Here is a 26,249-nt window from a genome sequence, read left to right as displayed (position 1 = left end):
AGAATGATGGGATCTAAAATTAGTTATTTCAACATTCTCTATGTAACTGCATAGAGGTTTGATAGGGCTGTCAAACCAGACTTCCCCCTGAACAAATAAATAAGCACATAAAGGAAATAAAGGAAGCCCCAGAGCAGCTTGCCTGCACAGCAGTTCTGTCACGGCAAGAACGTATCATAAGAAGTCCCGAGACAGTTTGAGTGACACTGCAGTTATGATGCTGCCAGGAGAATTTGGCATTTGGTTAATTGCCTTTGATCTAAATTCAGATTGCACACAGACTGGAAAGTAAGGGACAAGTATGGGTACAGAAGAAACACAGATTAGAGGGTATTCGTGGAGAGATTAATCCCACCCAGCAGTAGCCATCTAAACATCAGATGTCTTATTTAAGAGAGTTGCATTGGCTTCCCCCACACAGGAAGCAGCAAAACGCAGAGAAATTCAGTTTTGGCATATTAAAGAACTGCATAGGATGGATGAAGTAACTTTGGAGGTGCCTATTCCTGCTACTGATGAAACACCTGCATTTTAGGTAGCTAGCTCAAGAAACCCATTGCAGAAACAGTTTTCACAGCTGTGTACATGAGATCCTGACAGGAGCAGAATAAAACATCTCACTTGCAATGGACAGGGTGGGTGGACCAATTCTCCACTGCAGAGTTTCCGTGACTCAGCTATATTGTGTATGCTGAAGAGATACTGAAACCTACAGCACCTCTGCTCTTGTAGTTTAAATTTGTAAATGCTATGGTATTCACTCCAGAGCAGACCAGAGAACCACTTCTGCATTAGCTCAGCCACGTGGTCATAGCAAAGTGAATCATCTCACTCAGGGATCTGTTCAGAAGGCAGTCAAGTTGTCAGCTCAAGAGCCAACCCAATCTCTCAGGCCTCCCACACCAAGGGTGGAGCCAACACACAGCTACTGCCAAAAGTCATGACTACACAACAGAGACATGTCCCTGTTTGCTTGGACTAATGCCCTGGACATAATTCCATCCCAGACCTGGACCCTGGAATTACACAGGGAAGCTACATAACGAGCAGAGCATGGATGTGATTTGTTCATGAGTGGGATGAGGCATTTTTGACTGGCAACAGTTTTCCATAAGGTTGATATTTGAGTGCATCATTTGCACTCCCAAAACCGAGCTGTGGCAGAGACACCTGGGATATCACAGTGCCCCACTCGCATTGGCCAGTTCTGTGCCAGACTGGAGAATGTGCAGAGTTGAAAATGGAAGGACAAAGAGTCCTATCCAGCTAATATTTACTCACACCAGTTCTTAATGCAATGAGGAAATAGCAATGAATAGCAATGTCCTTTGCACATTAGCTGAATCCACGATGTTTTGATTTTTCCCCCCATGTACAAGATATTTTGTGCACCTCCTCCATGGCTAGAAGCACTGAAATAAAGGGTGGCCAGATCCTAATCTCAAAGAGGAGAAAATTAGGAATGATTCATTTAATACAAGGGAACAATTACAGGATGCAGCTGGCAAAAGACACCAGAAACAAGACATCCACCACTTCTACCACGAGATGAATATGTATTGCCATACTCAGCCTTGATCTATGTTGCTCTGGCAAGAGCCCAAGTACTTTCAGCAAAGACCACGGCTAAGGCACAGATTTATTTTATGTTCTCTGCCCTCCTGTTCATCTGTAGCATAGCTTGTTTATCTCCCAGGATATGTTTTGCTACAGCCGTAAACCTTACCTCAGCAAGAACCATGAGAGCAGTGCTTGGATGGGGAATCATAAGCAGGCATGGCAAACAGCAGCCACCTGGCTCACATCCCAGTACTATTCCATCCGAGCAGCTCTGTTCTTTGGTGGCCACTTAGAGTTGTATTTTATTTATTTAGTGCTGCTAAACCTCATCTTTATTTGTTCATGTAAATTGCCTGAGTGCCCTAGACTTGGAAGGGAAACACATTTTCTTCCCTAACAAAGAAACAGATGATCTCACTGGCAAATGAGACACATGCAGCATTGTGTTTACTTTAGAGTAAGTTCACTTATGAATCAAACCACTTGACTTATCAAGCTTCCACACCCCCCCCCCCCCCCCCTTTTCCATTATGGGAAAATCTCCATCAATGAGAAGAGGATGTCCCTTCTTCACCTCATGCCATTTCCCATTCCCAGGCTGTTGGGGTTGCTGCCCTTGTTGCCATGGCAGTGCTTTTAAGTATGGTGCTGACAAGTCACATGCTGAAGAGGTCTGATCCAGCCGTAATGCACACTGAAATCAATAGGATTCAGTTCCTCTTAATGAAGGCACAAACTCACAAGACAGTCAGTCCTTTTGTGCTCAATGAAGATATAAAAGGTTTCTAAAGCCATTCCCATACTGAAATTTAGCCAGTTTTCTAAACTGCTGTCTAAGAGCTCAGCCCTTTTGAAAATCCAGCCCTCAGCAGAGGCTCTACTTACTGAGCACTTAACTTCCATTTGACTGAAGAGCCGAATTTTCCTAAGGAAATCTAGCCCTTGGATCTGCATGTGCTGAATCCTAAGGAGAGCAATGCCATCCAATTAAATCAGCCACGACAGGTAACACACAATAGGCTGCTATGCTATAATGCTTCTGGAATAGCTCTTCTTGGGGATGCTCCACCCATCGCTGTCCTCCTCCTGCAGCAATCACTCTAAGAGCAAACCAAACACTCAAATCCTTGTGCTATCTCAAGAACCAGGAAAGGACATGAACCCGTTTCCTCATCCCCAATGAATCTAGCAAATGCCAGGCAAACAGCTATTTACAAAGGAAAAAGTGAAAAGTCTCAGGGCATAAAATATTGATGCCGTTGTGTTGTGTTTTTCCCTCCCTCCAAGAACGTGTCCCTTAGATTCCTACAAAAAGCCACAGGGAACTGGCATTCTGGGCTGAAGGATCATTTTGTCACAAGGTTGTCAACCAGCTCTTCCTAGGAGACTCTGACCCATTTCTGGATAACAGATAAGTGGCCACTCACCACCTCCCATCCCGTGAAAGGCTCATCCAGCAGTTTAATTCCACAACTTTTCCCAGAAACTCTGCAAAGTTTAGACAATCTTTCCAGCCGACAAATAAGGTAAATTTCCAAGTCCTTTTTCCTCCATTTCTTCTGTTACAGATGATACTCCTCTGCCATACAGGCAAAGGACTGTGAATAAATCAGTTGAATGACAGAATGGAAGAAATTAAAAGACTCATCCCTAGTTTGTGCATTAAACAGCTGATTTTCCAAAACGCGTGAGCGCAGCTACATAGGGAACTGTTTCAAAGATCATTCTCTGCATACAGAAGATGTGACCAAAAATGCTCCGCTCCTAATTCATGTCCTGTCACTATCACACTCCCTATAACCTCTCTTCCTAGCTGTTATTAATTAGCAGGACAGTTTTCAGCTTGGGGACTGCTGCCGTGAGTGTTACCACAGCTACGAGCCAATAGCACATTTGTAGACTCATAGTTAAATGAATTGCACATGCTACCTGGCAGTGCCATTAGAGTTCAGGGCTCTTTACAGCTTTTCCCCCCACCCCTTTTTCTCCTTCTTTTCAAGAACAATCTTTCTGGCAACTGCAGACCTGCTGATAAGTCCATGTGAAATCTGCTCATGTGGAGGGGTGCGGAAAGGCACCATTTATAGGCGTTTACGCAGTTGTGTACATGTTGTTATCTCAAACACATGAATCAGTACATAGATAATCTGGGAAATCTCCCAGGCATCCAAGCACACAGAAATCTCACATTTGTTTGCAAGGCAGCACAATAAACCAACTAGCAGAGCAGACAGGACCCATGGCTCCCCAAAGCACACAGGGCAGGCCAGATCTCTTGAGGGTATCGAAAAGTCTGCAGATTTAAACAGACCTTGACACAAAATCTCCCTTCACAGCTGTTCTTCAATGTTGGGGAGCATTCTTTATCCCCCTCCAATATCTGTCTGGCATGCAATGTTATGGTCACTGCAGTTCATCTCTCTGTCCTTTATTACATCGCAGTAGTCAATAGAAAACCTAGAGCAAAACTCCCTGCTCTTCTGCAGATGAGTTATTGTACAATGTCTTGAAAGCAGAGCTCATAACATTCCTTTTATACATACTCCTCAGCTTAAAAACCTATTTCTGGGGTTACCTGTGCATTGCAGGGAGGAACAGTGTGAAAACAGCCATGAGACACAGTTGGATGCATGGAGGTGATGGGTGCCTTTCCATAGCATCACAACCAATTGTACTGTAAATGTGCATGAGCCCTGGGCAAAGCTAATTAAAACCAACAGCCAAGTCTTCTCAAGCACACAGTTCACCTACAAAATCAAAGAGCAATCAACTAGGAACGCATTCTGCTGCGTTATTTCAGCTGCACGCTCCAAAAATCCTGACTGATCTTCCACTCAGGGGAAAAAGGAAAAAAAACCCAAGGAATAAGAAATTCCTACAACATCTGAACTGAATATATAGCTATTGGCAGCTTTTGGTTTTGTGTTTCACCCTGAGCTTTCACTGGCAGGAGAAGGCAAATTCACGAGCTTTTTCCAAGGAACCCAAGAGAGGAGGGAGTCTGCTTGACAGAGTTATATCTCTGGCGAGGAGCAGTGCTGATAATCACTTTCACTGGAGATGCTGTAAAGTGGCTCATAATTCATTCCTTTAGTACAATAAACGCAAGACAATTAAATCCAGCTCTCTTCATACTACTACGCACAGAACTCCGGGACAATCCGTCATTGCCTGCTTATGCACAACAGCGCAGAATTAACAAAATAAAGGAATATGTGCTTGGGTACACTGTCTCATCACATTTTCCCACAGTTACAGTGACCCAAGGCTGTAACCAGACTGCACTTAACAAAGCCCTTTCCCTTTTAAGACTCAAGTTTTATTTTCCTGTATTCATTTCCTTTCCTCACCCAGCGGGGAGAGATTTTCAACACAACTGTGTTTGTATTTTGTTAATACCAAACTGGTGCCTGTGCCATACTGGACTGGTACCCAGCCTCCTCTCTGTCGGCCCCTTGGTGAGACTCAATCAAGTACCTCCTTCACGGCAGTCAAGTTTTGGCAAAGCCTTCTAATTTCATTATCTGGATCCAATGGGAGCAGCTGAGGAGCTGAGAGCCTGAACACTTCAGTTTAGCAGAAAACAGCACAAAATACAAGTGTTTGCTGATCAATGGAACCAGCAAAGTGTGTTTTCCTACAGATCCATGTTGGGAGAATGAGCTCCTCTTCCAGTACCTAGTAAGGAGTGAAACTGAGTTTACACCACAGCCTTTTCCTGAATGGGAACATTAACAGAAACTTCCTCCTCTTGCCCAAGCCACATCTTTCCAAATAGAAACATAACCACATGAACTTCTACTTTCCATCAAATTCAAGGGAAATTAGCCTATGGGATCAAATGCTCCTAGCAGAGATGTGTAGAGCTAGGCTACTCCATCTGGGATACAACTAGTTTCCTCCCTTACCACACACTGCCACCAAGTTTCTGAGCTTTCACCTCCCTGTTGTTAGACTTCTCAGCTTGTCATCACTGGCCTCCTGTGAAGCTGGCAAGAGCACTTTGGTATCCAGATCTGCATGAGAAAGCTCTGAGTATTAACATGCAGTCTCTTAATGGCTCTTTGAGGAAATGAGTTTAACAAGAAGTCAGTCTAAGGCAGTAGTCCTTATCCAGGAGAAGAGCCTGTCAGGGCCTTGGTTAACACTGCCAAAGCCAACAGCCTTCAAACAGATCTCAAACCTCACCTTTTTAAGTGAGACATTTTGGATCTTTGGATCTGACCAAATAAATACATCTACCTGACCAAATAAACAAATACAGATATATAATCATATAAATGCATCAGGGGCATGTAAGGCTCCATGCCACACATGTCTGAAGCCAAGCTGGTAGGACTCTGCAATCTGGGGATGGGAAGCAGTAATGGGAAACTTGCAGTATTCCTCCTTGCAAGCATTTAAAACAAACCCCAGAGTTTATGCAAACATATTTCAGTCTATGACTTGCTTGCAAGCTGTCAGCTCTGCGCTGTTTCCCATTCCTGCGATGTAATGAGTCATCGGCATCACTTGGCTTCTTGATACAGTGACTGAGATTAAAAACAAAACCAGGAAGAATAACAAATATGGCAGCAACTAATGAACAATAAAAGCATGTCCACAGATCTTTGCACTCATTAGAACACTAATATTGCACATATTGCTTTCCTCCAAATTGATATTATCACACCCTTTTTATGAATGCCAAGCAGCAAAAAAAAAAAAAAAAGCTATTTTTAAATGTTATTTCTTACACATAAGCAGTTCTTCAAGATGCGTTTCCTAACCTATAAAAAGGTACTTACGGATCATTTGAGAAAGCTGGATTTGTTTAAGTATTCCACAGGAAGAAATGATCAAACCCATTTGGTGTCCTCAAGTTGTGCAGTATTTACACTGCCTAAATATGGCAATCTCATGTTAGCCTTGCTTTCAAAGAACATCACGCTCACAGGATCCTGCTGTCCCTTTGTGCATATACTTCTGTTTTTATGATCTCCCCTGAAATATTCGGAACCCATGGGCAAATGGCAAATCTATTAGACAGAAGAGTAGCTGTCTCCAAGGCAGGCTTTGCTTACATATATTTTATGGAAACAGATGGCTGGATAGACTCACCAACCTCTCATGTGGAAAGAAAAGTTGCAGGGAGAGCCTTATTGGGAACATCAAGAGACCCATAAAGACACTACAAATGCCCTAATTAATAGAAATGCCTCAGCTACAGTTCAAACCTTATAAGACTGCTGGGAATCTGAGCAGATGACCTAAACCCATAGGAAATCAAATTCATTAATGTCATTACTCATGGTATGTGCAAGTGTTTGAGGATCAGAGCTTAAAGTCCAAACAGCTCCATGCGGACAGAGCTTTAGGCTGTTAATTCCACCAGCCTAAGCAGAAGGCTCTCACTCTGTGGGTTTCCTCCATCCAACACAACTAAGCCCTACCTGGGGACCCCTCCTGGGACTCCCCCCATGTGATGTGTCACCATCCCAACACAGTGCAACCTTGGCTGAATGATATCAGAGTTCTCATGGGCAATTCACCAGCACTCATTTATAAAGGCCATTCTGCAAAATGAGTTTAAAGAGTTCAACACAGAACTGGTGACTTTTCCGGAAAGGAAGAACTGGATTCCTCCAGCCACCTTCAAACTTCAGTAAAACCCAGCCTAAAGAGTAAAAGAACAGCTTTTACTAGTGTAACTTTTTAGCATTTCATGTTTTAGTACTTTATTTCCCATGCCCACACACAATACTGAAGGAGCTTAAAGAAAATAGCAAAAGTGCTGCTTGTGGCCCATGGCTCGAAGCTCAGAGTTAAACACATGCAATTAGGGTCCACAGAAGAACAGGATGGAATTCCAGGAGATCATATTGGTCAATCTAATGGTCTCTTCTGCCATTAAAAGCTTTGAGGGTATTTCCTGAGATTTTTTTTTAGTTGATTGAAGAAATCTTTCAAATATTCCAAACCGGCTCATTTTTCTCCTTTTATAAAAAGAGAGGAGAAAGGAAATTAATCCTGGATCCTACCAAAATATCAAGGGGAATTTTACCAAACGTCAGTCTCCTCCTCAAGCTGTGTGTATTTATTTAAACCATTTTGGTTAACAGCAGACTGAGGGGGCAACTTTCAGGCTAGAAGTTTTGCAAATATTTTAAGTAGGGTTTTAATTGACCCAGTTTGACATTGAAAGCACTTTTTAAACTCTTGATATTGTTAGCCATTTAAGATAAGTGGCAATAAATACAGATTAATTGTAACACATGAAATGGAATCTTCGAGCTGCGGAGGGCCCGTGAAAAGGGCCTTTGTATGCTGGGGAGGTGGAAGATCGCGTGTTAGGGTTAGGCTAACAGAATACCCTGTCAAGCTCAGCGAGGTTTTTGGTAGCTCACGCTGTGACCAACTGCAAAGACAACAAACTTTGGGCAATGGCAAGCAGGGTGATTGGCAGGTATTAAGCAAAACAAAAAGGCCAGGAGGAAGGGCTCCCTTTTGACATGAGCACTGTGTAGCACAGGAGGCAAAGGCAAGCCAACACTGGAGCTTTTATTGTGTGGGAGACGACTGAACTGGGAATGTAAATTTAGGAAGACAACTTCTAAGATGCTGGTGTTAGAGGGAGATGCTGAATAAATACTACAGACTTAGTGAGTGGCCCACAGGGGAGGCTATCTTCTGAGGCTATCCATAATACTGAAAACCCCAAAACAAAAACCCCACCCACACACCTTCATGTTTTTCTCTCTGTCTTGCATGCAAAAAGGCAAGTGCTATCAGAAGGCTGTTTCAGAGGGTCTCCAGGTCTGAATCACTCCTCATTGACAGCACTTACACAGATTTGACTGCATTGCTGCTTTAAGAGAACAGTGAAAAATCAGATGCATGGTATGTCAAAACATTTTTTGTTGTTTTAACCGCTTGCTTATTCCCTTGCAAAGGGGCTAACCATCACTGATGAACAGAAAGGAGAGCCTTCTCTCTTGTCAGCAGTTCCATTTCCTTCGCACAGCTCCAGGCAGACCAAGCTTACAAATGACTGTGCTTACACCTACATGGGTTTCTCTCCTTCCAGCCAAGATATAAGGAAAGATGGAAACGCTTTACACATCTCTCCTATGCAGTCACTGCATTGAGCAGTGGGGCTCACAGGGGGATCTGAACAATGAACAGAACAGTTGGCCAACTTTGGGCTTCAATCTTACCATACAATAGGATGCAAGAGTTGCACCACTGCTACAGCAGGTTACAGCTCCCACTCCCACAACACTGAAACCTAGCCCTGCATGAGTTTTCCAGATGTGGTGGCAGAGAGAATCCATGCCAAGATGCTCTCCGAAGCATGATGGAAAGCAATCCTGTGTCAGTCTTCTGCTTGTAAGGTCTCCTCAGGACTAGTAAGGCTCTGCCATTGGCAGCAATGCAAAACACTGCTCAGGGAGCTCTTACTACACTAAGCAGCTTGCTCAAGGTCAGGTAGAGGTAAGGACAAACCACCCTGAATTCTTGACTCCTACTTGCAGGGTTCAATTAATCCTACTCATCTGAAAGTCAGGCATCTGTTGGAGGCCAGTTTTCTAGGTTTCCTCTGTAGTCAGTGGGAAGATGTCTCCAGAGGACGATTCCTTCCATCTTAAAATATGCATAATATATGAGATAAGTGGGAAGATTTGTCCTCTGGGGGTTTGAAATGATCTTACCCCATGATCTTATACAGAAGATGCACTGAATTTTCAGGCACCTACAGTTCAAGGGGGGAGAGCTCCACTCCAAGTTATCACTGTTACCAAGATACTAGATACATAATCTTCATTTTCGAGGAAAAAGAAAATTAATAAAAATTAAGAGCTAACTCTGTCTTGGCTTTTCTGATCCCCATTTGTATTTTGCTCTGGAAAGGTTTCAAGTACTCTCCTCATCACTAAGCTTTCTGAGCATCTTCGCCAACTGCTAATGGACCACCATCCCCTCGTGATAAGCTGATGTTGCAAAACCATCGTCCTCCAGGTAATGCTTTACTCTTTCCTTTGTTTCTTGTTTTTGCTCCCAATGCCAGTGGGGCTGTTTCAGCTCCCAAGGGAATGACCTTGATTCTGGGAAAAGCGTTCCTGAACTCTGCACACAGGAATGAAGCCCCAGGCTGCCTCCTGGACTCCTAGGGGTTTCTGATGCTCTTTTCACCCCTTGACTACTTAAGAACATTTTGGTGCACAGTTAATGGCACACTTGGCCAATTAGTAATAGTGAGGCTGCACAGTCTGAGTGCCCACGACTCATTAGGTTTATAGAGAGTCCTGGAGCCATGCCTCGGTCACATTTACAAACCTGGCCCGATATTGCTCCGGCCTCGGGAATGAACACCTCATTGGAGGGCAGTCCAGAGGCAGCACGTGGCTCCTGAGACACTCTGGGTAATAACTATTAGTTCTAAAAAACACTGTTCTGTTCAACCCATGCCATGACTTATACATGTATATATGACTTATATGACTGATATATGTACTATACACTCCATCCTCCCACACACAGAGGAACCCATAAAATGCAGTGTCTACGGAGATGTGTCTTGCCTCCTTCTCCCATAGGGATTTTCTCAGATCTAATAAAAGTTGAGCTATCCTGTGCTCTGTCGGTGCATGCGCAATAGGATTTTCTTTCCTCCTATCCAATCAGTTATTGTCATGAAGCATGCAAGACCTTATTATCTTGGAGGCTCTAACCATCTATCAAGTTTGGTTATAATCAGCCAACAGATGAAAAACTTATGAGGGGGAAAAGACATATCCACACACACCTACACACACATATGTGTACTCACAAATACCATGATTGCTTAAGCCTCATTTCCTTAGGAAACCAGATTAAAAATAGCATTGATGTCAATAATGAAGTCTTTATTTCTTTGGCAGATTTCTGCTCCTTTTAAACCAATCCTCCCAGTGAGAGGCACTGCAAAGTTTTCAGCTGGAACCAGACCAGATCGCTAAGTGATAAGAACCTCACAGCAGTTTCACTGTACCTCAAACACCTCAAGGAAAAAGGCGAAGCGAATGTGAATTCTGTGTAAATACTGAAAACTGGTGCCGAATTTCATACCAAGTTAACCCAGTGGTGGCATTTTGATTTTTCTCTCCATTTACCTTCAGTGTATAAATACAAGTTTTAAAAGTTTGCAAACCTCGGTATTTCAGGTATTTCCCATAATAAAGTGAAGAAAAATACTAAAAATCCTCAGGTTATTCATTTCAGACACAAGTTTTCAGGCCTGCAACTTCATGGAAAACGGTGGAGATTTCACTTTTCTGCCAGGGATGGATCCAAAGCGGAACTCCACCAAAATGTTGTGTTTAGATTGAAAATGTGTTTGAAAGCTCTCTGGAAGAGTAATTTTCAGTTTATGGATAACAGCTTAATCGAGACCAAAGCATTTGTTAGGTTTTACTGAATATCTCTTGAAAAACAAAGTTCCAAGACAGATTCATCCAGATTTCTGCTTATTCACCTGCCTCCTCTCTCCCCTGCCTGCCTGGAAGTTGACAGAAGTGAAGCCTGGTAGTTCTGAAATCCTATTTTGCCATTTTTCAGTTCACAACTCTCTAGCAAACTTGTCTACCAAGAGCCAGACCTATGGGACTCCCTACCTCCAAGCCAGTCACCTACGGGCTTCCAGCAGCCATAGGTCTGGAGCTTTTATCAAAAGCAGCACCCCAGTACCAGCACATCGGTATTCTCTGTTTTTCCTAAGAATTCCCATATTTTCAAGTTTTGTTAATAATCGTCTTAAAAAATAATTTGAAACAGCAGTGTTTTCCATGGATCGGAGTTACTTCTCGCTCCCCATCAGTCAAGCCCAGACTCATGGTTTCATTAGGTCTACTGCACAGAGCAGAAAGGGAGCAGAGATTCAGGCTTCATGAACCCAAACTTTTTCCAATTTCAGATGGCAGCTCAGCTATTGGACTTGGGTTGGAGCCCAGTTGTAGTTACTACCAGACCAATTTTGTCCAACAGACCTATGTTGCTTTCTACAGGTCTCTATAAAATAGCTGAACAGTGGCAGAGTTTGTGTTTTGAATGTCTAAGAGAGGTGAATAACTAAAGTTTACAACATCTCTTCTTGCTGGCTGGAGCACTAATTATTTCCCTTCTGCCTCTCTAAGTAATTCTAGCTTCACTTTACATTTCTGATATTTAAATATTGGTTTTGGGCAGAGGTACACTGCACACACGTTTCTTTTCCTTGACACGTCCCTTCTGATCTCCCAGAGAAAACAACAATGGAACTAGGATTTAATAGGCTTATAAAGAGGGCATTGATGTTTCTCAGTAATGTGAAAGCAGCAGTGCAGATTAAAGAACTGGACTGACAAATAAATGTCTCATTCAGGTGCACATGCCAGCCACCTTGATGTCAGTTGCAGAACTACCATTAATTCAGTGAGAACAGGGTTCAATTCCAAATCCATAAATCCTTTCTCAGTGAGTTTGCTCTGATGGTATTCCTGGCATAACCATGACCAAGAAAACCTGGAACCCTCACAAGAACGCCCAGTTTAATGAGATTTCCAGTCCCAGTTTCCATACCAGTAAAAATCCTCAAGAAATCCACATAAATTACAGCCAGGCTTTTAGAAGCTTTCAGTTTTACATCTATTTTTGCAAAACAACTGTAGCCGGCAGTCATACCCTGACTTCCAGAGCACCAAGAAGATCCACTGGTTCTTCTCCATATGCAGTCCTCCTGCAACTTGGCCCCAAGACTAGTTAGAAATGGCTTGAACCTGTAGGAGACCAACACAACCAGCAGTGCAAACTGGTTCCTTACCCTGCTAAATTCCTTTCCCAGCTCCTGCTCTGATAGCCGGAGGTTCTGACAGGGTAGCTGCAGGGGATACAGCTATGGCAGTGTGGGATGCCTTGGGATATCCATGCTCCTTCACTGGTGTAAGCACCCAAGCAGGAGGGGCAGCAGAAAGGAACATGAACACACAATGATGTGAAAGCCTACTGAAGGATTTATACTAGCGTAACATGCTCTGAATTTAAGGATATTGGCTAGCCAAATTCCCTTCTCTTCTGGGACACCACCACACAGCAGGGTTACTGGAAGTACATTCGGGTATGGAGACACCTAAATCATTGCAGGTAGCACATAAAGATATCCCAGCCAAGACAGGATCCTTGGATCTTTCGCAATCTGCATCCTGTTTGCTTTCCACACAAGCATCCCACAGAAACCTCAGTGGAAGAGGAACACTGCCAGTCTTTGGGCTCTCCACATTGCCCTTATAAAATCTTCCCAATAGCACTGTTAAAGCTAGTTGAGAATCTTTTGATGAGACAGTTTTGGGATGGAAAGTGATGATGGATGTCTGGCATCCATATATTAATTTCAACACTCCCGTTATGAAATCTAGAGTTATATGGAAGCTCTGCCTCATCTCCTGAGAGCTTACAGGGTGGCCTGCAGATCCACAGCAAGTTCTTGCATATGTGTGTGGGTGAAAGAGTATTTCATCCCACGTTTAAGCCCATTCCTGTTCAGCAGAGTGCTTAAACCTGGGTGTAAATCTCTTGTGATTCTTTGCAGTTCTGAAAAGAGAAAATTTCCTGAATTATGTCTACATTTTTACATCTTAAATGTTGAAGAGAAATACAGCAAGGGCATAGCCAAATTCTCTATGTTATAGGGCAGAAGGGGCCAATATAGCTTTCTTTTCTTTGAGAACAGGCAGGCAGAATTAGACTTACACAGTAGAACTTGGCACGGGCGTAATAATAAATACAATATGAAAATGTCAGGGACCCAGAGAAGCTGACATTAATGTATATGTTTCTTTAAAACAAAATCCTACTGCATACAGGCAATTTTCCTCATTCATCACAGGAAGAAATACACCAGAGAAGGTAAACACATACACTGTGGTTTGCAAAGCCTATTTTATTTGCTTTTAACATTTACCTGAATACCTGCAACTAGCAAACACAAGGGCCTGGATGTGGGGCTGTGTCCTCCTTCAGTGGAGCAATGGTGAAAGCAATGGTGAGAGGCGGCCAGGCAGGACTCCTGTTGAGCACAATGACTTCTTCACCAGACCACCAAGGAATGTCCAGGGCTTGTTCAGCTTCCCTCAACAGTTTAGGTCGTGACACAGAAGGAGAAAAGTGAAATGCAAATCCAGCTACACAAATCTGTTCTTTCACTTGCAGTGTCTCTTTTTATCTTGGTTGGTAGTGGTGACAGCAGCCTCAAGATAGCTCTCACCGTTGCATAATGCTGTACTGTGCTTCTACAACTAACATCAGGAGTCTGTCTTAAATGAGAATTACAGGAATCAGCCTTCAGAACAGTAGATCCCTTTTCACAATAAGGTAGCCCAGTCAGGTTTATTTTGGCCTCCGTAACTCAGGCATCTTTGCCAGTTTAAGCTCCAGGTGGAAAGCAAATATTCAGGGCCTTCCAAACCACCACATAATACAAGACCCATGTAAATTTAAAAAGTTCCCTTTTGATTTTTTTCTGTTTTGTTTTGTTCTGAAAGGCTACAGAGTGGATTTGCACTTGGAATGGGTTTTTCCCCAGTGAAGTATCTCCTGATCTACAACAGAGTGTCTGAAAAGAGAATCAGGCATTGACTGCTTAATGCAGACTTTTAAATGAATCAGTTACATGGTTTTGGTCTAAATTAGCATGCAAGTTTATTTCTAAAAGCAAAGTGATACGTTGCCTTAAAAACTAATGGTAAAAGTCATCCATACGCAAAACCAGGCCAACCTCACTATAAGCATCTGGATGCCCAAAGAAACACAAGCAGAAGGAATTCTAGCATCTGCAAACTGTTAATTCACCCTGTTCTTCTCTTTTGTAGGCTCGCCAAGTTCAATCTCCTGGTTGCCAACTTCTTGCTCCACTGAGACAACCCACTGATGAACTGTACTAGTGATGTCAGTAGCACCACTAATCAGTGCTGGACCAGGACGCCTGTCCCAGGGGATAAAGTCTCTTTATATTCCAGCCTGCAAGCGTTTCCTTTTTGCTTCCTTCCCCCATGCCCCCATCTTCTATTTCTTTTAGGTTCTACAGAGAATCCAAGATGAAGAATGGCAATGGGAAAGAGCTACACAATCCTGGAACATGGAGGAACGGACTTCCAATGTCAGGCTGAACTAGTTCCTAGCAGCACAACAGCGGGTGTAACTTTGTGCCTGATTTGTGCAAAACATTGCACCCGTTGGGAGTGCAAACCAGCTATTTGCATATTCAACATCTGTAAATCCCCAGCCCTCAGTGTGCCCTTGGATGGTGGGCTCAAGGCATTTCCCTTTTGAAAAAACACTTTCAAGTACCATATGTGAACCTGAGTGCCTGATCTTGGGGCAGGTGCTAGCGGCTTTCACAGAGGCTCTCTGGATTTCAATTACTCAGGTTTAAGCTGCATATACTGGCCATCACTTCCTTTCCTTGCACAAACTGGGTAGAAAAAGTAGTTTCCAGCAACAAAAAAAATCCCACCTCCACCTCTCCTCATCCACCCAAATTCAACAGCCATCATGTTCCATCTCAACTGCGATCACCTTTTAGCCGTGGAAGAAGCATGTTCAAGACAGCTACATCATCTGCATATCTCCCCAGATGCTCTTTAGTTTTTGGAGGGAACAAAAATAAGCACATCTCAGTACTGATTCAAGACCACACAAGACTGAAGTCATCTTGGAGACATCTCTCAGTTCCTAGTCACTCTAGAAAGTGAAGGGCAAGTCTGTTCCAATCTTTGGTATCTGCAGCATCTAAGATGATGGGTGCTGAAATTCCCCCAGGCAATCCTTTGAGGAAAGGGCAAAAGGGAAAGAGCTGGAGCTGAGGACTAGGAGAAGATCTTATATTCTCACTGTGCTACTGCACCAACTCCACCCTATAGAGTAGTTGTCCAGTTCTCTTCTTCCCTAGTGAAAACACAGTGCAAGCCACTTCCGAGTCCCGTTATGAAGAACCACCAGATAACACTCAAAGACTTTGGAAACAACGCATAATATTATTGTTTGAGAGGCTGGAAAGGTTACTTCCAACCCATGATTCTATTACTATTGTTAACAGTCTAATTTCTTAGAATCAGAATCATTACCGCTGATGATGCTGTCTGCCCAATGCTGGCTGAGAAAACTCCGCAGGTTGGGGAGAGAATTCATCTGTTCTGAGCATAGAAATGATCAAAATCTACTTCTGCTATTCCTACTCTGGGATAAATTCCTCTACTTTCATAGAATCATAGGATGGTTTGGGTTGGAAGGAACTAAAGACCATCTAGTTCCAACCCCTCTGCCACAGGCAGGGACACCTTCCATTAGACCAGGTTGCTCCAAACTCCATCCAACCTGGCCTTGAACACCTGCAGGGAGGGGGCATGGGATAACACAGACATCTACAACAGAGCCTTAATCTTATTTTTCCTTGCCCATCATGTCAGAAATTTAAACTTAACCCATCAACAAGCGGGTTCCCAATCTCAGCCACCTAAGCTCACAGCTGAGGGAGAGAGGTCTGACTCTCACACTCATCAATCCCTGCTAACACACACCGACTTCATCAGGAGATGCGGTCACCAGCCCACTCTGGCTTCTACTGCATCACGGACAACAACCTGGGTCTCTTCTGACCTCTCAGATACAAGGGGCTGCCTGGACCTGGTGGAGTAGGAAAACATGCGATTTCCTTCACTGCACAACTGTGGTTCAGAGACAGTTTGATTTCCCTTTTCCTGTGGGAGATGCTATGGTACTTGGATTCCAAGTCAATTCTCCATGATGTCTTTATTATTTCAAATAACCAAACCCACTGCTGTAAAGCCTACTGATCTGGCTGCTAATAAACATCACAAACTGAAGTAGCATCCGAATTTCTGAAGCAGTAAATTCAGCTCTCAGCTACAAAACTGACAGGAAAGCAAGCAAGCAAGCAAGCAATGCAAGCAAGTAAAACATCCTAAGGAAATTATCGTTGAAATTAACTGCAGACATAAATTTATCCATCTGTTATCATAAGTGTTACTTGAAAATTATTTGCCCATAAAAATGAAATAAGCCAGAGTGATTTTTTTTTTTCTTAAACATTGACTTCATGTGTATAGTCTTAGTTGCCAAAATATTAACTCTTATTAACAGCCCATGTGTTGGCTGCGTCTCTTTCTTAACTGTAAATGGACCTTTATAAATTGCCTGTATATATCAAGTCTAATGTGCTTCACTGTTATTATGGATCAACAATTCCCAGCAATCCAGGATGGTTTTTCAAAACCCAAAACCCAAGCAACCCCCCAGATTTCACTTGGAAGTACTCTATTTAACTACCTTTACTCATTCAAAGGGAAAAACTGCCATGCCTGGTACCTGAAGAATATCATTTAACTGTGAAAACAATAAATACCGTTTCATTACTAGTGTATAGTTACTGTGACTATAGGGATGGTGAGATTTTCACATTAAGTCTGAATACGGTAAACCCTGGCAGGAGAAGAATGAAGCGCACAGAGCTGGGTCCCATTTTACCCAAAGCCTGTTATTTTTCTTGGAGAGAAGAAAGAAATGAAAGTAGAAAGAATAAATGGCTATTTTCGCTTCTATATGTTTTATAAAGGAATAAATTTAAAGTCCAAACTGCTCCAATGCATTTAAATTGTGAGCAATGCCACAGACTGTGAGGAAGGGGGAAATCTATTGAAAAAGGCTACTTTTTATATTTAAAAACCACAGAAAATTGAAAAGCTCCATTTAGAATTGTGCAATTTTTCTGTTTTAATGCTTCTGACTGGAACAACAACAACAAAATCTTTCAACAGTGTAAAAATGCTTTGCTTCACTTTGAGGATCTGAAAGTTTTACCGCAGCTTGCTTGAATATTCAGATACCCGTTTCCCTTACAGTCTTGCGCTCAGCTACAGACCAGACTCTCAACCTCTCATACAATGCACCACGAGGCCTTCACAGCTCAGCTTTAAATGGCACATAGCAAAACAATTTAACCAGGACCACCACTTTACAGAGGAGAATGACACCCGATCGCTTGGGATTTTGATCAACATCTGCAAGAAGTGGACTTGCTTTTTCAGAAGCAAACAGAAAAACTCCGCTTTCCCCAAATGCCCAATTTTCGACCAAGAAAAAAACCCCCTACCAGCTGAAAGATTTTGGCCAGCCTTCATTTAATAACAAGGCAGGGTGAAGAAGGTAGAAGTTCTATGCATAATATCACTAGTAACCAGCCTGTAAACATACAGAGTTGCACAGGCAACTAAATTAACCGCGTGCCACATTCCAATCAGCCCAATGGGCACTATAGTGGGAAAAAAGCATTCTTCAGAGAAACAGGGGTGCTTTCCCAGTGGGACTCCTGCTGCACCCAAATGGCATTCCGCACCAATTTCCATGCAATTTCTATTTCTTGCACCTTCCCTTGGGTTTGATCCTCTTCCATCTGAAATCAGTGGGCAAATTGCTACCAGTGACCTGACTTGCCAGATCTGGCAATACCAGGGTGTGGGATCTCGCCTTTAATTCAGGTTGTTTAGAACTGGTGAAAGGAATTGCCACATCTCCCTCCACTGGCAGCCACACATTCTCCTCCAGCTGGGTAAGAATTCAGCTTACACTGGAGAAGCTATGGTTTTTCTGATGGCAAAGTACATTTTCTGTTATGGGGACAGAGCTTCAGGCTCTACCATGTTTCAGCCCAGAAAGGATTTCTGCCTGTCTAAAGCCATGACACTGACCAGACTCTCTGCTGACAGGCACCAGCATCTTCGTGCTCAGTAGTGCTGGGCTCCCACACCACCAGACAGCAAGAATATCCATCATTGTGTCTTACAGGTAAAGCCAGCTATGGTTTCTATTGCTTTTGGTCATGGTGACCCCTGTGTACATCTCTTGTTTGTTGTTCTAAACAACTGCACATACACCTGCAGGAGTGTATAAAATGTCTTGCAGTTATTGAGGCAGATATGCTGAAGGAAACCAGCCTGCAATTTAAGCACATCATAGTAACTCAGTGTTAGACACTGCCAAACTACCCACCCACGGCACTGGGTGGGGAGACCACCAGAGGAACCATGCAGGGCTCTGCCTCTGCAGCGCTGTTTTCAGGGTAGGATTCTGCCCCCAAGCCCCTTGCATTCTTTTATACGTGTGAGTTACAGGATGCCACAGAGACCAAAAGAATCATCATGCAAGTAAAATTCTCTCCTAGGGCAGCCCCAGTCCATAGCACTGTGTTTCGGGAAGTTTTTCCAAGTTTTTTGTGCTTTCCCCAAACAGGCTAATTCAAGTAGTAGATATAAGAATGCAAAATACAAACGGATCAATAAAAGCCACTCTTGTGGGGAAAAAACCAAAACCCAACAAAAGCCTTCAGGAGAAAAACTCCATTTGATCTTAAGGGAAAAATGAAGAACTTTGCACTTTGGCCACACAAAAAAGTTTTGCCATTGAAAAATTAATATCATTTTCTCACTATTTTATGCATGAAGAAAATGGAAAAAACCCAACAAAACATCCCAGAAAAGAAAGGAGGAACTAATTGTACTTAAAGTGATATGGCCTGCAGGGATGGCCTGCTTCAGTGAGAAACACAAACGGGATGCTGGAACAAAGAACCCAACCAAAAAGTTTTCCTTGGTGCCTCCTGCTCCCTGGTTTTCCATAAACCCGGCTGCATGTGTCTGTTCTGTCCTGCTACAGTCAGCACTGGGAAAGGGGAATAATCCAGCAACAAAGAAAGTCTTCAGCATCACCAAAAATGGCTGGTGGGGAATGAAATCTCAAACCTCCCACAACTTAGATGTCACTTCCTAGGGAATTAGTATTCATTTGCTTAATTTCATTTCTGTTACTAGCAGAAACAAATAGCTGCAATGGACTGGATTCGTGACCCACCTACTCCAAGATCCTGTCTCAAGCCACAGTCTGTAATTGATGCCTAGGAAAAGTGTCTACAGAGCAGGACAAATGGGCAATGATGTCCAGTTTACCCTCTGGGCTCCATCATATACTGACTAAGGGAATTTCAAAACCGAAGACTAAATCAAAACCATTGTGTTCAATAATCTCTGATCAACTTCAATCTGTTTTCCTTATGAATCCCTGTCCAGTTATGAACCACCATGATGTATCTTCCTACTGTAAAAACAGTTAAACAAACTCCTCGGACAGAAACATCAGGCAAGCTTGAGATTAAATAAGCTTAGGAAAACTCAGTCTGGCTACACTCACATAACAAATACATCAAAACGCATGTGTCTCTGCTAAACCTTGCAGCCTTTAATCAAAATTCCCACTGAAGTGAGTAGCAAAAAGTGAGTTGTTGCCAAAGTTCACAGTGAGAGACATGGGATGAGAAACAAAGTTCTGTCAAAGAATGAGAAATTGTCAAGGAGAGGGAGCAGGAAGAGCAGATCAGTTCTCAATGCAAGTCTCAGGCTTCCTTGAAGTTGAGGGAGCTTAAAGAGCCACTTAGGCTGGTGCTCTGGACTCTCCTGAACAGTTATTATTTATACTTTAATGACACAGAAATGTGAATTCCACTGGAAAGGGAAAACCATTTAAAAAGGGAGAGAAAGGACAGTAGCACGTACTGTCCCAGATTCACATTAGTACTGTAGACATCTTTGTTCTGCAGACTTCATGGAGAGAATTTAAACAGGCAAAGACACACTGGACTTCTACTTAATGATTTAACATTCTGCTATTTAGCTACACACATAACTCACACACTTGTGCGAGGTCCAAAACCACCAGCCTGTACAGGCACATCACTAAAGTAGCTGAGTCACCCATCAAGAAACAGGAACTACAGCAACCCCAGAAGGTCTGAAACCCCAGGCCAGCACCATGAGCTACACACACATGCAAATGCCATAGCAAGGTTTGCACTCCCACAGTCTCCACATTCAGTACCCAGGCTTGCAAATTCAAAGGCACTTCAACTACCTCCTACACTCGCTACAAACACAAGCATGGTGTGAGCACACCCGAAGCAGCCCATAGGTTGGGCTGCAAAGGGAACAAACACAGCAGTGTGAAAAGCATCAACAGCTTCACATTTCTACATCTGGACAAAAAGCAAAGGAGTAGGGCCTGTCCACAGCATGGCTGGACCCACACCTACCTCCTACACCAACTTGCTGTGTTTTAGAAGCAGGCTTAAACAAACAAAAACATTTCTGCTTCAAAGGGAAGCCCCTAAAGAAACCTCTTCACAGGACCAGAGACAAAAACCCTGAAGTATTCAGAGCACTTCTAATCACAAAAGCCACATAACATAGAAAAAGTCATGCTTTACCTGCTCCAAAGGCAAAGAAGAAGCTCTTGTCTGTATTCTCCCTTAAAAGCGTCATCACTCTCTTCCCCATCCTCTCATTCCTCTTGTAGATGAGCTCCTGTCTGAAGTAACTGTCTATCTCCTGAGCAGTCACCTGCTCATGTGGTGGGAGTGTTGTATTGATGAAGTTAGGTACCTGAAATGGAGAGGGAATGTAGGTCAGGTGGCAGTGGTTAAGTAATCCCTAAAACACTGGTGCTTTTAATCCAGCCTTATTTAAACCACCTGAGCATCACAATCATAAAAAAGCGCCAACCACTAGAGTTTGTGAGAAACAAACAAAAAAGAAATCACTGATAAGAACCTGTTTTCTTCTCTATTCTTCCAGCAGGATGTAGTCTTAGGTGCTACATTTGGATGAGTTACTAAACCCTTTATTTGGATACTGCTGAATATTACACCTTGTTCAACACAGTTCATGGGCTATTTAATACCAGAACAAATTCTGTTATGTGTCCTCAGCCAAGGTCACCATTATCTTGAGGAAGGGCTGCAAGATTTGGCTTGTACATGCTCCTTTTTAATAACATAACAGTTAAAAAACTAGAGAAGGTTAGCAAATCCAGATATATGAAGATGTAAACAGGGTAAACCCCTCATTTTTCTTTCAGCTTTAGATACTATTACATCGTGCCAGAGAAAACCACATATTACAACACACAAAGGAACATTCCAAAGAAGGGATTTCCACAAGAACTGCTCCTTCAGGCCCAGTTTTTGCGAGGAGAAATGTTCATAGGCACAGAAGAAAGGCTGAAACCCCACGGACAGCTGGAGTCAGGGGAGGGGACCCAGGAATGAACCAAGACCCAAGCTATAACGGGAGACAAGCAAGAGCTCTAAGAGGACAGGAGTGAGGGCAGCCTTCAGAGATGGAAATGGAAGGTGAAAGTTTTGGGGAACATCAACACCCACACAAGAGAAGTTTCTTCTTCCCTGCTTTTGGCTGAAGGGAAGTGAAGGCTGGAAACTGATGGGACCTGGCCTTAAATGACCTGAGATGCTTTGGGGAAAGGAAAGTATGGCACTGCCAGTGGGGACAACCTGCTCTAACCCAAAGCAGGAATAGCAATGCTGGGGGATCGAATGACTTTGTGCATCCCATTCCAGCCAGGGGAAAGCTCTGATGCTGTGGGTCTAAATATACCAAGGATAGAAGTTGTGATCAGACTCCGACCAAGAGGGTCTTTGCCAAGAATGAAAGCACCTTTCTTCAGCTTGTGCAACTCCATCACTTGCAATAATACACCCACATCCAAAGTGTTCCTCATCTTTATCTAACCTAAAATACACAAAATGGAGCCATTTACTTGCCTTTTCTTTCCCCTCCCTTTTCTTCTTTCCCTTCTGTGAGAGTTTTCCAGTGGCTGAGAGATAAATTTAAAACCAAGGACTGGGTTTTGTCAACATTTCACAAGCTTGTCCAAGAAACAAGACAAAGGAAGGCATCACCTCTAGAGGCACATCATCAGCTACAGGTCCCAATGCACCTTCTGCATTCCTGTATTTCTAATGACTGTCAAAAATAAAACATACATGTATGTTTCTGCATGTGTGTGGCAGAGGACAGAAGATAAATGACTGAAGTAAGTATGCCCTTACACAGTAGTGCAACCACATTCTGAGCTACGACATTGGCCCCATTAATCACCTCCCTCCTCCCGGTATTGCAGTTCCTTTCCACAGTCAGTGACATACACCATGCCTGGCTTCAAGGAGGCAGCTGCTCCTGTTGATTTAAGAAACCCTTTGGATTCCTAACCACCAGACAGGGATCAGGAAGTCAAGAAACAGTTACACACAATTAGGAAGCCATTAACTGCAGCCAGAATTTAAGTTTGTTGGGGTTTTGTCTGAAAAGGAAAACCAGTTCTTTTAAAAGGATGGGCTAAAGAATGCACCAGAGGGATGCACCTTCCCTTTAGCAAGTATTTTTGTTTCCATTCACTTTAAAAATTAATTTTAACATTTTAGTGATAGGTATTTGTTGTTTTGAACTGAGAGTGAATTGATGAGCCATTTGCTGTGCCAATGGGTGAGAGATGACCTGATAATAGCTGAATACTGCCACTAGTATTTAATTGTATAGTGGGGTGGATGATGTGACTGTTGAACAATCTGAACGTCTAATTTTGCTGTTCATGTATGAGAGTAGCAGTTGGATCAGTAGTAAAACACAGTGCAACCCATCACCTGGAGTGTGCACTCACTGTGTAGCAGATGACAAGAGAGAAATGATCCTTTCTGTCCAATCTCTGCAAGCTATTCGGTTTAATGAGAATCCAACCAACTCATATATATACACACACATATACATATATATACATATAAAATATGCACACATGCTACAGATTTCCCATGGAAACTCAGTAATATATTTCATTCAGAGGTGTTCAAAAGAAAGAATGTTTTGACTCAATCAGTTAGAACTCTTTCTTTTTTCTATTCCTATTTACTTTGGGTTACAGTTCTCCTGTGGACAGTATAGATGGACCCCAAACTCAGTCATTAGGTACCCTCTGCATTTCTTATTCAAGATTTTGAGGTTAAAGGAGGAGAATATGAGAACAAAAAAGAAGTCCCAGCCTTGCAGAAATTTCTCTCCCTCCACACTGCCTGTATAATTTTACTTGAGTCAGTATCCCTGATGGAATATGTGAGGCTAAAGCTCTGTGCACACATCCGAGCTCACAGTGCTGTGGGATGCAGGCTGTAATTCTTCACCTTTGAAGTCAGTTGGAGCTTTAGGAGGAAGAAAGAGAAAGGATCGTGAAGTGGTTATGACACTACCCTGAAAAAATGGTTGTGTTCCCATGGGCGATACAAATCTCTTGCATGATCACAAGCATATCATTAGGGTTTAGACCTTCAAAGGAAACTCAGCACTTAACCTTCACTAAGTATCTTAGAAGCATGTGGCTTTATTCCTCCTGTCCCTCAAAAGTCCATCTGTAAAATGGGCACAGCAATACTTTCCAACCTGATGTTACACACAAGGCACTGGCTGAATTTTGCTGTTGAAGGACCCAAAGGAAGATCCAAAGTCCAAGATGCTCAGTGGTAGCCTCTTTTCCCACAAATACTTTGTGGAAGGAGGCTGGGAATCTGCTGCAATCTTTAGCAGAAGAGCTAACAACATACTTTAGCTTAGAAAAATGCATCAGCTGTATCTCAAGATCTCTGCTGTGCTGTCAGCTTTGTCTATAGAGACAAAGAAATGAAAAAAAGGCAAGCAGAGAAAAGCCAAATATATTGGTGTAGAGTCTTTTATCACATTTAGGGCTTACTGCCAAAGTCAGCTGAAAATTCATGAACACAGGACTGCATTTAAGTACATTTTCTTATTTACTAGTTTTTAATATTTGGACAAATATTCTGGGCAGAGGCACAGTGCCAGGGTTGTGAATATCTATCTGCAAACAATCTTTTTTAGACACATAAAAGAACCATCAAATTCGGTTATCTCTTCTTTTTTTTTCCCCTGCTTTGGATTTATTGGCTACAGTGGAACTGCTCTAGATTCAGTCCAGTATCAAATCACAATCAGATGTGGAGGAATAGTGTCATCGTTCCTACTTCTGTACACTACATTTCCCGATCCTCTGACAACCTCTTCTATCCTTGTTCTATTCCAGTGATGATAGCCTACTTCTGGAATGTGCATTCAAATTGTAAGATATGTCAATGGAAAACTAACGCTACCAACATGTGAACAAAGGTTGTGTGCCCTTTCCTGCCTGCGTGCAGGCAGTGGTGGTCTTCAATCATAAGTCTACCTGCAGGTGGAGAAGAGGAAGCTTAGATAGGGAAATGGAATGCCAACCCCTGCCATGGAAAATACAATGGTCCTAAAATCTTTCCTGCCATTATCTTCCTATGCCTTGGTCAACCGTCTTGGCTTCTGAGACTCCTCTCTCCCACTGTCTCCTAATCAGCAGCTACCTAATTGCTTTCCAGCCTCACTCCTGTGCAATGTCCAAACTCCAGACTGCTGCAAGTACAGTATCGTCACTAATCCTTGCAATGGAATCTCAATAATAAAAAATGCCTTATTTCTCCCCAGAGCATTCCCAGACTAAATTGAGAAAATAGGAGAAGGCGCTCCCAGATTCACAAGGGACATCTATGACAACGTGGAGATCTGGCCACCGGCTTCCTGAGTTCCAGTCCAGAGCCTCAATACAAAACTATCCATCTTTCCTTGACAGGAGGGCTCAGCCTCCACACTAGTAATCCTTATATCCAGTTGTTTGCAGGGAGTTGCTCCCACTTCACGCCAAATACATTTATTTCTGTTCCTAAACACGATAAAAGACTGGGTTCTCTTTATTGGTCTTCTAGTTTATGACCTTGAAGTGGGCAGGGCCTGAAGACAAGTAAAGGATCCTGCTTTGAAGGATCTTCCCTGCACCACACAGGTCAGGAACTTTCCTGTGGTTGACTGCGCTATGCAAGATAAGGATCTCAAGAGCTGACAGCACAGCTTAGGGGGGCTGCCAGGGAGCCAGAGCAGCATCCTGAAACCTGCTGGCTCCTCCAACAAACTGAATGGCCCTAAATTCACACCAGCCCTTCTTGGGTCAGAGGCTGACATCCGAGCTCCAGTTATCATTCGCTTATGAAGGGAGGATACCCTCCTGTTAACCAGCCTTGACAGGGCACTGCGTTTTTTACTGCACTGCTGCAAAATATACGGCTCGGCACTTGGAAGACACCTGTTTCTCTCTGATTTATGGACCCTTCTGGCATCTGGGAGAGCCATATCCACTTGCAGCGCCTGATATGAAGGATTCAAACAGTGTAAAGTGAACGGGCTGCAAAAGCAAGCATCTCCACAAGGAGGATGTGGTTGCTGCTGACTCGACTGGTTTTCCTCCAGCACTCCTAGGCTTCAATCCTGATGGAGACTTCAACAGTCAAGGGGATGCTGGGTTAACATGATTTAGCCCAAAGCCCAAAGTTGTCAGCTGCCAAGAATATGAGCTTCCAGCTCCAGGGAAAAGGAGACCAGGAAGGAGCTCCACAAAACGGTGTCCAGTCAAAGCATGTTGTGATTAATCCATGATGGCTTTCTTTAAGCATCAAAATTTAAAGCAATACATTAGAAGCCTGAGTGGACTGTAAAAGGAGTCTTCAGTCTTCTGGGTAAGTCAGTTCCATCACTCCTTTCCCTTTCCCAGGGCAAACATCTACCCAAGACGGAGCTTGAGAATATATTAGAAGCACAACCAGCACATCACACTCAGGATATGCAGGTCAATTTGGTGGATTTTGGGCTGCTAAAATGGATTATTAGAAGCATACCCTGACACCAAACTCGGGTATGGACTCA

General features: G+C 43.1%; 1 protein-coding gene across 3 annotated transcripts in view; it reads right to left on the bottom strand.

Moving 5' to 3' along the window:
- TRABD2B (TraB domain containing 2B) overlaps positions 1–26,249 on the bottom strand; it is a 293,609-nt gene that overhangs the window by 96,899 nt on the left and 170,461 nt on the right. For all 3 annotated transcript variants that reach the window (XM_065673393.1, XM_065673395.1, XM_065673396.1), the window contains exon 4: positions 20,879–21,053. In XM_065673393.1, coding sequence (XP_065529465.1) covers positions 20,879–21,053 — 175 coding nt within the window. The remainder of the gene's footprint in view (positions 1–20,878; positions 21,054–26,249) is intronic.

The sequence above is a fragment of the Lathamus discolor genome, chromosome 3 (assembly GCF_037157495.1).
Source record: "Lathamus discolor isolate bLatDis1 chromosome 3, bLatDis1.hap1, whole genome shotgun sequence".
Lineage (NCBI taxonomy): Eukaryota > Metazoa > Chordata > Aves > Psittaciformes > Psittacidae > Lathamus > Lathamus discolor.
The sequence above is the reverse complement of the archived record's forward strand: the minus strand, read 5'-3'. Positions and strand labels throughout refer to the sequence as shown.